At 47.5% G+C, this 12,632-nt stretch overlaps 1 protein-coding gene and 2 pseudogenes across 2 annotated transcripts; all 3 read right to left on the bottom strand.

Moving 5' to 3' along the window:
• Positions 1 to 2,200: 2,200 nt before the first annotated feature.
• Positions 2,201 to 5,005, bottom strand: LOC115353275 (annotated as a pseudogene).
• Positions 5,006 to 5,896: 891 nt separating this feature from the next.
• LOC115353274 lies at positions 5,897 to 6,537 on the bottom strand (annotated as a pseudogene).
• A 2,142-nt stretch (positions 6,538 to 8,679) lies between these two features.
• Positions 8,680 to 12,351, bottom strand: LOC115353399 (folate receptor gamma-like). 2 transcript variants are annotated; one of them, XM_030042758.2, is made up of 5 exons: positions 12,321 to 12,351; positions 11,008 to 11,191; positions 10,163 to 10,351; positions 9,649 to 9,784; positions 8,680 to 9,376 (listed from the first exon to the last, which is right to left on the bottom strand). In XM_030042758.2, exons 2-5 carry the CDS (start codon positions 11,143 to 11,145, stop codon positions 9,003 to 9,005), a joined length of 837 nt encoding a protein of 278 aa, XP_029898618.1. In that variant the 5' UTR covers positions 11,146 to 11,191; positions 12,321 to 12,351; the 3' UTR covers positions 8,680 to 9,002. The 2 variants fall into 2 exon arrangements, with proteins under 2 accessions (XP_029898618.1, XP_040974392.1); XM_041118458.1 differs by lacking the exon at positions 12,321 to 12,351 and adding an exon at positions 12,157 to 12,256.
• Between the last annotated feature and the right edge of the window lie 281 nt (positions 12,352 to 12,632).

Genomic DNA, 12,632 nt, shown 5'->3' with positions numbered 1-12,632 from the left:
CTGTTTCAGTATTTTTCAGGGAATAAATGTTAATCTGACTGGTTTCTAATTCCCTGTCGCTTCTTTACCCCTTTCCACCTTTCTGAAGTCAGGCCCTAGGGTTACCTTCTTCCAGTCTGGTTTTCATTCTCATTTATCTTCTGTTCATTCTCAAAGATATCTGCCAACAACCTTTGGACTGCTCCTGCCCCCTCTCTAAGTACTCTAAAGGGAATGTCATCCTGCCCTTACTCTGCCCTTGTAATTTAAAGCCATCTGTTTTCTTAACAACTTAACTTTTATTCCCCGTTTCCCCTGCTTTCTTACTTTGCTGCTGATGTTAGACTGTTTCAGGGAAAAATAATTTATGATTAAAAAAAAAAAAGTCATGCATGTTCATATCATTCATCATTCAATATGCTTTCCTAGCATTTGAATAACAAAGCAATTCTTATATTAATCTATGTGTCTAACTAAATGCAAATTGCTTTTTGCCTTCCCCTTCCTTTCTGTTCTTGCTTTATATGCTCTTGCTGTTTATTTCTGTAAATCATTACAGGTTTGACCAAGCACAAATGCTCATTTTTTTTTCTCAGGCTAGGGATCACTGCAAAGGTGGTGATTTATGCATGATGATTTTTAGTGCCCTTCTTGCTTATTCATTCTATTGGTGGGGTTTGGAAAAAAAAAAAAAAAAGCTTTTTATTGCATCTTTAATGAACTGCATGGCTTCCTGAAAAATATTCTCCTAGACATTTTCCTCATGAGATATTGCTATCTCTCAGTTTTACCAAAGTCCACTTTGCTGACGTCTAGTGCTTTCAACTACAACAAACAAACAAACAAACAACAAAAGCAAATAAACCCCCCTACAGAATAAAGATCATTAAAAAGTTGTAGTTCTGTTCAGTAGCACTGCTGCTTTCCTTGAAATAATTACCATGGACACCATGGGAAATTTAATATTCCTGTGCATGCCTATAGAGCTGTTGTTTGGGCAAAGCCATAAGCCCCAGACAAAAGTCAAATATCACAGGGGAGGGAAAGGTATTTTGGGACAGGGCTGAGACCAAACAGTTTCTCTTCATCTTGCTACCAAATTCTCCCTCGCCCTTGGCAAACCCTTCTTTGACATCTCCGCTGCACTGGCATTTCCCTGAATATCTTGACATTTACAAAGGAGTCAGCGTGCAAAAGCAGTCCCCATTTTCCTGACCCCCCATCCACCTTGTCCTGACACCCACTTGCTGCCTGCCTGCCCTCCTGAGACATGGTCTTTCTGCCTTGAATGGGGCTTTTCTTTTTCCTTTTCATCTGAGCTCACTATCAAAAAACTATCCAACTCAAGCCTGACCGCTGGCTCAGGGATTTTCCAGGCTGGGATTTTCAGACCCTGTTTGGTGCCTGTGTTCAGGGTGCCCCAGCATGGTGTACTGGGGTGGACCCACACTGACAGCAGGAATTGCTCAGACCTGTTTCTACAGAGAACAGTTCAGGGACTCCACTACTGGGGGTCTCTCTGGAAGCTGCTCCCAACCCTCGGTCTTTCCTGTACGCATCTCCCAGACCCCTGGTCCCTCTGATCCAGACCTCAGACCCCAAACCCCAGACCCCTCACACTCCCTGCTTCAGCCAGAAGTTCACTGGTGGATTGCACACACCTGCAAACACACATATTCCCTTAATAATTCCTTAATAATTCCCAATAATTCCTGCTGCCAGCCCTTCCGCTAAACATCCTGTGATAAGTACTGTACAGTTCCATAATTCTCTTGTTCAATCCTCAAATTCTTCTGCAGGCGCCCCACAAAAATCGTATACCCGTTCAGGCAATAATGCAGGAATTTGCATAGTGTCCTCGAGAGTTTCTTCTGAATTGCTCTAGTTTCTGAACAGGGACAATGGCTGAACCATTCATCTCTGATGGTCTTAGGAGCAGTAGATGTACAGGAATGAGCCTAGCTGGTTTTTCCCACCTTGTCACTGCCCCCCTGATCTCTGCCTGGCCTTTGTGGTCACTTGAGCAGATGCTGTCAGCTATCCTTGCCATGTGGACTCAGTCAGCAGAGCCCCTAATGAATCACAGGTTACCATTAACATACAAAGCATTTTCACCCAGAGGATGCGCAGTGGGAAGATGTGTGCGCATTTAAGATGTTGACTTGGCCCATGGCACACAGGTACGTCATACCAGGTCTCATCCCACAGCTGCGACCTGTCGCTACCTCATACAGGGATACCTGGGCAAGAGGACCATGAGAATGCCCCTGCAGATCTGTTTAGTTTTTATCCTGTAGATGATGGGGTTCAGCATGGGAAGGACCGTCAGGTGGACGTTGGCCATGAAGACATGAATGGGAGGCAAGCATGGACATTGGCCATACCGGTGAACCACGGACAAGCCAGCTATGGGGAGGTACAGGATCAGGGCTGCAAGGATACTGGACAGGCAGTTTTTCAAAGCTTGAGATGTTCCCTCTGGGATGTGATGCTCAGAATGGCCCTAGCAATCAGTACATATGACACAAAGATGAGGATTAGGACAAATGTCAGAAAGACTGGCTAAAGCAAAGCCATACCTGTTATTGAACATGATGTCTGCATACACCAGCTTGATCCGGTCAGGTCCTGATGCAGTCAGTGTGGGAGGGTACATGGGACTGGCAGAAGGGCAATCCTTTCAATACCACAAATGGGGGGACAGTTGGTAAGGCACATCTGCACAGGGCAGCCAGCCCGATCTTGCCTGTCCTGGCACTGCTGAGGATGGAGGAGTATTTCTGCAGGTAGCTGACAGCCACATAAAGATCAAAGGCCATGGCCAGAAGCACCGAGGATTCCAAGAATGAGGATGAATGAGTTAAAAAATATTGAGCAAAAAAAATATCAAGACTAACCTGCCTGGCATCAAACCAGAATACACTCATCACAGTTGGCATTGTAGACAAACCCAAACTGGTGGTGGTGGCCAGCATGGAGGGGAATTGGTACATGGGCTCATGGAGGCTCAGATCAGTCCTGGTAACAAACAAGATTGTGATGTTCCCCAGAAGTGACACAACACAAATGAAGGTGAAGGGGAGAGAGTCAGATGCTGACAGTTTCCAGCCCTCAGATGCCCATAAGGATAAGTGTGACTGGTGTGGAGATGGACTTCTTGAGAGACATGATGTACCAGAGATGGCCTGCTGTGAAAAAGAAACATCAAAGAAAACAAAGTAGTAAGTCTAAGAGGACATAGCAAACACTTGTAAATATCACAGATGTGAAGCCAAAGCTGAAAGAACACAGATGTCAAATAGGGACATAGACCAGACGCCACAAACTTCAGGTCCTGGAAAGCCCAGCAGATGGATGTTCAATTATCTTAAGGTAAGGTCATACACAAAAGACATCTATAAAGCAGCATATTTTGGGGTTCTCCTTCTCTACATCACATGAGATGCAGCATTGTAATGTAGTTTTCAGAAAGTGCATGCTGCTTATAAAAATAGTTCTGCACACACTAAATATGGGAGATTTGAAAAATGTACCTGTGCCATTTCACTATTTTACAAAAACCTTAGTTCAGTGATAGGCACCAAAGAGCTCTTGCAGTTTTCTTGCTCTAAGCATTTGAACAAAGACTATGATCTTGGCAGTAGGTCTATAGTCTGCAGCTGGGTGAGAAAAGTTTGCTTTTACACATTGGTCTGGTGGCACGGAGCAGCCCTTGGAGTCCCTGGGGAGCACCGGCAGCACCCGCAGAGCTTCCTACCAGCACAGCTGACCCACCCTTCATCTCCCCTGCTCTGATCAGCACTTGCTGCAGAGCCAGGCAGAGCAACAGGCATCTCTGTGCCGACTGCCCAGGGTGCTGATAAGGTCCTCTGGCAGAGGGCTCACAGGAGAGTTCTTTTCCCTCTGTGCCTTGCATGTAGGCTGTGAGAAAGAGGGCTCCTTTGGTCAGAGGCCAGCCCCTCCGGCAGTGTCTCTGACCAGGAGCCCTACAGACAAATGTCCATGTGTAAAGGTGGTGGGATTCCTGGTCTGCAAGCTAACCTTGCAGTGGAACGGGCACTGCCAGACACTCGGTGTGCAAGCGCTAACCTGGGATTCGATGCTCAGGACTGAAAGCCTACGCTGTGCTGGGGCTCCTCATTTGCAGCTCTGTGGGGTCTTGCTGTGCACTGGGCTCCTCCAAGCCTTGTTCTGCCTCTACTCCCCAGCTTGAGAATCCAGCTTCAATATGAGACATGCAGAAAGCTTTGTGTGCCCCAGAGCATGGCTTTCTTTTATGAATAGAAGTTGGACTAGATGATCATTGTAGGTCCCTTCCAACTGAAATATCCTATTCTATCCTATATTAGTAGGACAAAACGAGATGTTATAAACTCGTAGCAGACCATCATAGCTAGAGCTACAATAGTATCTTGTCAATTCTACTGGTTACCTTCTCTGTTGGCTGGAGAGCAAAAGGAGTCAAACATCCCCCACTGGCTGATGTCCCTCCTCTGTTTTCCAGCTCTTGCAGTTAGCTCCTGAGACCCAGGAATCGCATCCAATGCACAACCCTCCTTCCAGGTGATCTTGGCTTGTAGGTAACCACAGGGGGGACCTCTCGGGCTGCAGCAATCAGTTACATACATGCACCCAAAACTCCATATAAATGAGCAGAAACAAACCTGCAGCCAGCTTGGAAGCATCCTGTGACACAGCAAGAGCAGACAGGAAAGTGGGATGCTGCTGCTGTGCTCTTGGACTGAGGGGAATCTGGGCTCCTCATGGCCTGGATCAAGGCACTGGACAGTGCAGGCAGTTTACCTTACCCTGTGTAAGAAATCATGGTCCTGAAGAGCTGTGTGGAAAAGAGGAGATTCCCAGCCTCAAGATGCAGCAGCAGCAACAGTGACAAAGGGTCATGACTGGAGCATGAAGTTTAACAGATTGACCCTCAAATTGCAGAGCTAATTTTTAGTGGTTTTAGGAGCACACTTACAGGGTTCCTGTCCGAATAGCAGGGTGACTTCCCTGTAAGTGGAGACATTTTGGTCAGGACTGGAAATCTGTCTCCAAGATCAGATGCCCCTCCAGGAAAATGAGGGGGGACACAAGAAAGCTTGACTTGTCAACACCCCACAGCCTTGACTATGGTCATGCAGAGCAGGCAGGTACCTGAAGCCCCTGCAGATGTACATTCTCCACCTTTCTGACGATGGAAACACTACCACCGATAACAGGAATCAGTAAAAGCATCCAAAGTGGGGACAAGCTCTTTCAGGAGTTTGCTCATGCAGCCTGTCTATGGTGAGGAGAATGCCAAAAGACAGAGCAGCAGGATCCAGCATGAAGGTGTGGTAGGAAGAGCTCCTACTGCTAGCCTGATGCTAGGAACAGAGGGTGGTTTTGCTATTCATAAAATTCCCTTCAGTTCTTTCCATTTCTGGACTTCGAGATATTTTCTTTGAAAACAGTATCATTGAAATAATGAGTGAACAGTGATATTTAGCATGCTAGGATTAGTGCACAAATAATTGCAGGGTCATAAAGTCTATCACAAGAAACAATCAAATACAGAGAATAGCACAGGTGAAACAATTGACCTTTTAGCTCAGCTCAAGGCTGAGCAGATGAACTTAGACAGTGATAAGAGATTGACAGCTGATCTAATCAGCCTCTTCTCTGCAAGGCTGCCTTTTTCTAGAATAGGTTCATAAAACAAAACCTTTCTATAGTACACAATGAATGATCCCAGCTCAAGTAATAACATTGAGTTATTGACTCTGCTCATCAGACACAACAAATCACTATAGCCCAAAAGATACCACATGATAACTGAAGTTCCCATCCAAAATATCCCCAAGGCAAGGAAATGCTAAAGCAATGACACAGATGAGCTGCCTCTAGCCTGCAGTCATCCCATCCCTCAACACCTCCCTCAGTCAGATGTTGCTGTCTCAGGCAGAGCTGCCTCTGAGAGGCTGATCCTGTCAATCTGTTTAGTGTTTATGCTATAGATGATGGGGTTCAGCACAGGGGGAACCAGCAGGTAAACATTGTCCATGATGTGAATGAGAGGGGAAGCATGCTGGCCATACTGCTAAAACATGGACAAGACAACCAGGATCCAGGACAGGCAGTTGTTCAAAGCCTTGAGATACTTCCTCTGGGATGCGAATGCTCAGAATGGCCTTAGCAATATATGGCATGAAAATAAGGATGAGGTCAAAAGTCAGAAAGAGAACACCTACAGCAAAACCATACCAGTTATTGAATATGATGTCTATACACACCAGCTTGATCAGGTCCCGATGCAGACAGTAATGGTAACCTTAATTCCAGAAGTGGAGGAATGCTTGATGAGGCATCTGGAGCAGCCCAGGACACCAGCCTGATCCTGCCTATCCTGGCACTGGGGAGCATGGAGGAGTATCTCAGCAGGTAAATGTCCACATAGTGATCAGAGGTCATGGCTGGAAGCACAGAGGACTCCATGAAGGAGAAGGAATGAATTAAAAAGGATTGAGCAAACCAAGCATTAAGACTAACCTGCCTGGCGCCAAACCACAAAACACTCATTACATATTAGAGACAAACCCAAATAGGTGATGACAGCACAGGTAGGAATTGATACAGGGGCTCAGGGAGCTTAAGTCAGTCCTGGTGACAAACAGGTTGTGCAGTTCCCCCCAAGTGACAGAAGGTAAGCAGAAATAAATGGGATAAGCAGCAAGCTGCAACCACCTTCCATCCCAGCAATGCTAGTCAGGATTAACACTGACTGATTGCAAGCCACTGCTGTTCCATAATGTCACAATAACATGGATGCTCTGCAGTGCATCACTACAGGGTGTTTTAAATGAAGATAACCTCTCTCTACCTGACAGAAAAAATTTGAGGGTGTAGCCTAGCCTGGGAAGCAAGAACAATTATGCTGGTGTTCGCAGTCTTAGCAACATGATCCTCTTCCAGCAATGAATCAAAGGACAGAAAGACGAACTAATCGTAGGTGCAGACCAGTTTGCCCAGATCTCATGCAGTAGCTTGCAATAGGCAAAGTTATCCTACCATTGCCAAGCATGGGAATAGTACCAACAGGACCAGTGAAGTGTCCAGGGATTGAGTCTCTACAACTAGAAGTTTCTCATAAAGATGAGATGCTGGCTGCAGTATCACTTGCAGCTAATGCCAAAGCAACTTCCAAAGGATAAAACTATGAGTGGTTGGAAACAGTGAGGTCAGATATCCCTCCAGGGACAGGCCTGCAGGCAGGGTTTTCACATTGGTGTGGGATAGGAAAACTTTACACCAGCCCTGAAGGGGATCCCAATATGCTTCTAAAAGACAAGTACCTGAGCATTATTTAGGTGCAGTGGCAGAGCTGACCAGAACCTGCCTAGACAACAAGTCCATAGCCAGTGGGAGCTGCCTGAATGGAATTTTCCTTAAACTCAAGCAGCCTTGCCTTTAGAGTTTTTATTTTTGTCCTTTATGGAGATCACCATCACAGGAATCAGCTCCACGTGTTTCCTCTTCCCTGTCCCTACCTGTGTCAGGCCCAGCAAACCCATACCCCACACATGGGCCAAAGACTTTTTTTTTTTTTTTACTTTAAGCCAGGGTCACTCCTAGGATAGCTTCAGCTTTTGCAGACAACACATTGAAGTTAGAGAGGGAAAGAAAAAAAAGTGCTTCTGTGTTTCATATAAAAGCAAGGAACAAGGAACCAGCTACAATAGAGGCTGTATCATTAGGAGCATTTTAAAAATTCAATAAACCAGAAAAACTTCTTGGAATAGCTGCTTTGATCTAAAGACTCCTTTAAGTATTTGAAATACTATAAAGCTCTGCAGACTGGACAGCTGCAGACTTTGCCTAACCTGAGCAGACCCGTGCATTTCACCCTTGCTCTCCCCTTTGCCATTCCTTTACAAAAGTCGCTAAAGTTTTGTTAGAGGCTTGTTTTCACTTCCGAGGAAGGAAACAGATTAAGCACAGCAGTCAGCCTTTGCACAGCTACTTATGACATCTTCAAGTCCCATGCAGAGGGCTGTGAACCATTGCCCCCAGGGGAAGAGAAAGTTTTGAAGAAACACAGATATACACCCAAAACCAGGTCATAGGCAGGAGGAGGAAAGCTGCACCAGTCTACCCGACCTGCACAGCTGTAGCAAAGGAGAGGGAGCTTTCCACATTCAATCTCTGGACAGCTGCAGGACAAGGACAGTTCTGCCAAGATGCTCCTCAGAGGCACTTGCTCAGCTGGAAAAGCAGGTGCCACTTGCACCAGGCTGCAGCAGCAATTTGCATTTAGGTCCAGCAATCCATGCACAGAAGGTCAGACTGCTCCTGCACCCAGCTTTGAGAGGGCTGGCTCAGAGGGAAGAGGAAGAAGCACAGAAAGGTGGCTGTGACAAGGAAGGAGACGTTATAGGTGTTTCTCAAGGCTAGCTGTGGTCTGCTGCAGGAGTCCCAGTGTGGACACACAGGCAACTCTGCACCTCCTCCAGCAGGATGGAGCAGAGCACAGCAGCTAAGGAGCCCTCTGGACCCAGAAGGCTACACCTTTCCTACCCCCCAGGCAGAGTCCCACAGGTACAGATCCCCACAATCACCACCACCGGGTCCAGCAGTCTTGTTTGCCCCCCAGAGCACTTCTACCTCCACGACAGTAATTAACTTCAGTACAGCAAGGCTGATTCAGAGGAGTATTTTATTGTCATCCCCACCCTCCATGGAGTCAGAGCAGTCTGAAAGACTAGAGCTTAGCCAAGGACCTTGAACAAGTACTGCCAACCCAGCACACAGCCAGATGTGAAGGAGCTCCTACATCAGAGCAAAGACACACAGTATTGGCCTTTCTAGGATGGCAAGGAAATAACTGCCTTTGTCAGCAGGTGAAAGTAGAGGCAGGTATCAAGGTCCAACAACATAACTCATACAGAACACTTTCTGGGGTGCTTGACCAGCTTAAACAGACAGACCCAAGTTACCTACACCAGCTCCTCTTGTAGGGCAGCTGGAGCAGTCCAAGCCATGTCCCTTCAGGGAGCAATCACATGGACCCCCATCCATTGGGATCCACAGCCCCCAGCTCCCTCAGGGACCACCACAAGGGCCAGAGGCAGCAGGACCAGGGCAGGCCACAGCAGAACACCCACAGCTTTGTTGGTCTCAGGAGTCACATTCTCCATCTGAGCAGAGGAGGATCTCTTTTTCCAAGCATAGTACTTCGCCACAGCTACATTGGGGTTTCCCTGGGCAGGGTCAAACCACATCTGGATGCAGCGTCCACTGCCCCGGTGCTCTGTGGTGTATTTGTAGGAGTTGGACCAGATTTTCTCACACAGGTCTTTTGGTCGGGGAAAGACGTGGCTGAAGGGTCTGCACATGGAGCCCCAAGGACAGCGGTTCGTTCCTTAAGACAGACAGCACCACAAAAGAAAACATGAGCTAGCATACTTCACTCATGTCCTTTCACCTGGGAGGAGCAGCTGTGGCAACCTGCCCACAGCCCATCACTGCATCTTAGCAGATGGATGGGGGCTTGGCCACCTTCTAATCAGTAACCCCACAGACAGGCAAGAACAATTAGGGGTCTTGGCTCCAGCCACCAGGCAGGCAGCAGTGACACTGCCAGGGGCTTGCCTGCAGGGGTGAGGAAAGGCTTGCTCCACACAGCCCACCAACCTGTTGCCCAGTTCCAGCCCTTGTGCCAGTTCTCTTTGCACGTGACATAGTCCTTGCAATCCTCCCACCACTCATCGCAGTCCTCTTTGCAGAGTGGCACATGAAGAATCCTCTCCCGACGCCAGCTGCTGTCAGCCTGCAAGGGAACAGGACTGTGCACACTGGTGGTGGCCCTCGAAAGCTAAGTGGCAGGATCTGCCAGATCCCAGAGTCCCACCCCAGCCCCTTTCAGCAGGCTCCAGCCCAATTAGCTCAAGCTAATCTTGGAAGAGTTTCAGCCCCAGCAAAGACATGCCTGGACAACAAGCAGTTCTTCCATCAGCCTGTCTGACTACCTAAACAGAGGCTAGCAAAGTCCTCTGAATCTTTCCACCCAGTAGGAAAGTTTGCAGCATCCCTGGAAAGCACACTTCCATACATGCCAGGAGTATATACCATATGGGGGACCAGCATATAACATATCATGTGGCCAGCACAAGTCCTGTTGTCTTAATCACAGCAGATCTGATCCTACCTGGTCAATCCAGGGCCCCAGGTTGGGTGAGCACTCATACAAGCATGTGTCCTGAATGAAGTGGTGCTTGCACTTGGGTGGCATCAGCCCACAATGGTTCCAGTTGAAGTTGTACAGGTTGGATTGGTCCTTGTGGGCTTCCAAACTGGTGTTGGCTGTGCAGCAGGCATTGTCCTTCCAGGGAGCACACTGCAACAGAGCAAGAGACAGGCTGGTCAGGGATGATAGGTAGCAGCTCGAGGGAGTCAGAAGATGCTGCAGGTGCCCTCTCCCTGCATAGCCTACAGCAAGAACCCTTCAGCAGCAAGAACCTCTCCTCCAGCAAACCCTCAGGTACTTTGGACTGGAGAGTTCAGGGCTGCAGCAAGATGGGAGTTGGAAGAAGAGCAGGAGAAGGACTCTGTCAGATGCTCACCAGGAATTAGTGCCAACCTGAGGAATAGGAACAAACTCCCTTCTTTTGCACCCTGACTTGCTCTTAGCCCCATCCCCACCAAGGGCCTGGGGTCAATTAGCAAGAAGAGGCTCTAACACTGGGAGAGGGAGCAAAAAACAGTGTTTTTTCTTGACATCCTTTACCTTGTTCTAATCTGGGCTAACTAAGCTTTGGGAAGAGGAAGCCTCCTGGTGAAAGAGGGGTGACACAGCTGACAGAAATCCTCACACCACCACATCTTCCCTAGCCATTTGCTAGCTAGAAGAAAACATCAAATAGACCTCATACTCAGCACAGGCTTTCTTCCTCAGGCAAGTTGCTAAGCCCAAAGCACAAACCAGCTTGTATTACCTGGGGAGGGAGTTACAGGGGACCCTGACAATCCCACCTAACCCATCAGCAGTCATACCTGGTCATGCAGCATGTCCTCTGGGCCAGGCTTGGTTTTGTGGTGTTTGGCATCCATACAGATGTTCAGCAACGGGTCCTTCACAGGCATCACTGCACAGGCAGCCAACAGCACAAGCAGTACCTGCCCCACTGCCATCCCCACAGCCAGCCCAGTCAGATCAGGGACCTGGGAGGTGACGTTGCTGTACAGAAAGGGGACAGCACAGGAAGGGTTTTGCCACAAGTGTCAGTAAACAAGGTGCTGTGGGGGCCAGGCACTCCTGAGGACACGCAAGCAGATTATCAGCAACTCGCAGCACCAAGGACGCAAGTGCAGCCCCAACAAGCACGGCTGCGAGGTCAGCTATGCGATGTGCTCTGGACAACGCTGCAGAGATAAACAGCCTATTTAGTGCCTGGGCTGTTCAACAGTTAACCTCAAACATCCCTGATTGGAAAGGGGATACTGTGTGAGACCCATTCAAATTAAGGTCCTTTTGCATTAAGCCACCCTACTGTTTCAGTGCAGAGCTTTCAGCTCCCAAACCTTCTGCAGCTAGACATTGCTAGCTAAGGGATCTCTTTAGCTAGTGGTTCAGAGAAGGTAATTAAATGCACCAGCACACTAACATCTTGGGCAGACCACGAACTGCAGGAGGCCCACCTTGCTTTCAGAACACATTAAGAGAGGAAGGCATTTTCTTTGGTTTATCTGCATCTAGGCCTTTGAAGACCCACACCTGAGGTGACCTGACATGAACAATAAGAGACACCTCACATAATCATGCTTTAGTCTCTTCTGCCCACCTAGGCACTGATAGGACTTTTATAGTATTTTACTAGAAAAAAAAAAAAGCACCCTCAAACAAACAAGAAAACCCCCAAACCCAAACAATAAACACACCACAGTACTCCCTCACATTCCTTATCAATACAGTATAAGGGTCTAAACCAATAGCCTTTTAAGAAGCACTTTGCAAAACAGAGGAGCAAGACAAACCATTCACAGCATTAAAATAGCATAAAACAACAGAAAAGACAGTAATTACAGACCTAAGGAAGCAGACACATAAAACTAAGGACTAGGAAGTAGCTAACTCGTATCATAACTATATATATGTATGTAACCAACAAAAAACCCTAAAAAGAAAAACCAGACCAACCTTACCAGCCTAGACAGCCTCTAAACCCTCTGCAACACCCTAAAAACACTCAGCACAGGAACCTCCTGGGGTCAGCTTTAATAGGACTGCCTTCTAACACAGGTGCTGGCACTTGACAGTACCCTCCTAATATGTTTAACGAGGTGTAACTTCTGCCAGCATTTACTACCTTAGAAGCAGCTGTTTTGGTGACAACCAGCTTGTCCAGCCTCTTTCACAAGCACCACCCTCTTGTCTGGGAAACAATCTAGTGGGTTTTTTTCAAAAGGCAGGTCTCTTACCAGCCCTGGCCATTCTTAACACGCCCTTTTTCTTCTGCTCGCCTTACACCAGGCAGTTTTGATGTGCACCATTGCATGAGACAAAAAAAGCCAAGGAGGGGCAGACCCAGGATTCTGCCATGCCCCAAGAAGAAATACAAAAGGGCTAAGGCTCATCACAAAAAAAAATGGCATGCAGGAATAAGTGCTATTGTCTCAGA

The sequence above is a fragment of the Aquila chrysaetos genome, chromosome 19, assembly GCF_900496995.4.
Source record: "Aquila chrysaetos chrysaetos chromosome 19, bAquChr1.4, whole genome shotgun sequence".
Taxonomy (NCBI): Eukaryota; Metazoa; Chordata; class Aves; order Accipitriformes; family Accipitridae; genus Aquila; species Aquila chrysaetos.
The sequence above is the reverse complement of the archived record's forward strand: the minus strand, read 5'-3'. Positions and strand labels throughout refer to the sequence as shown.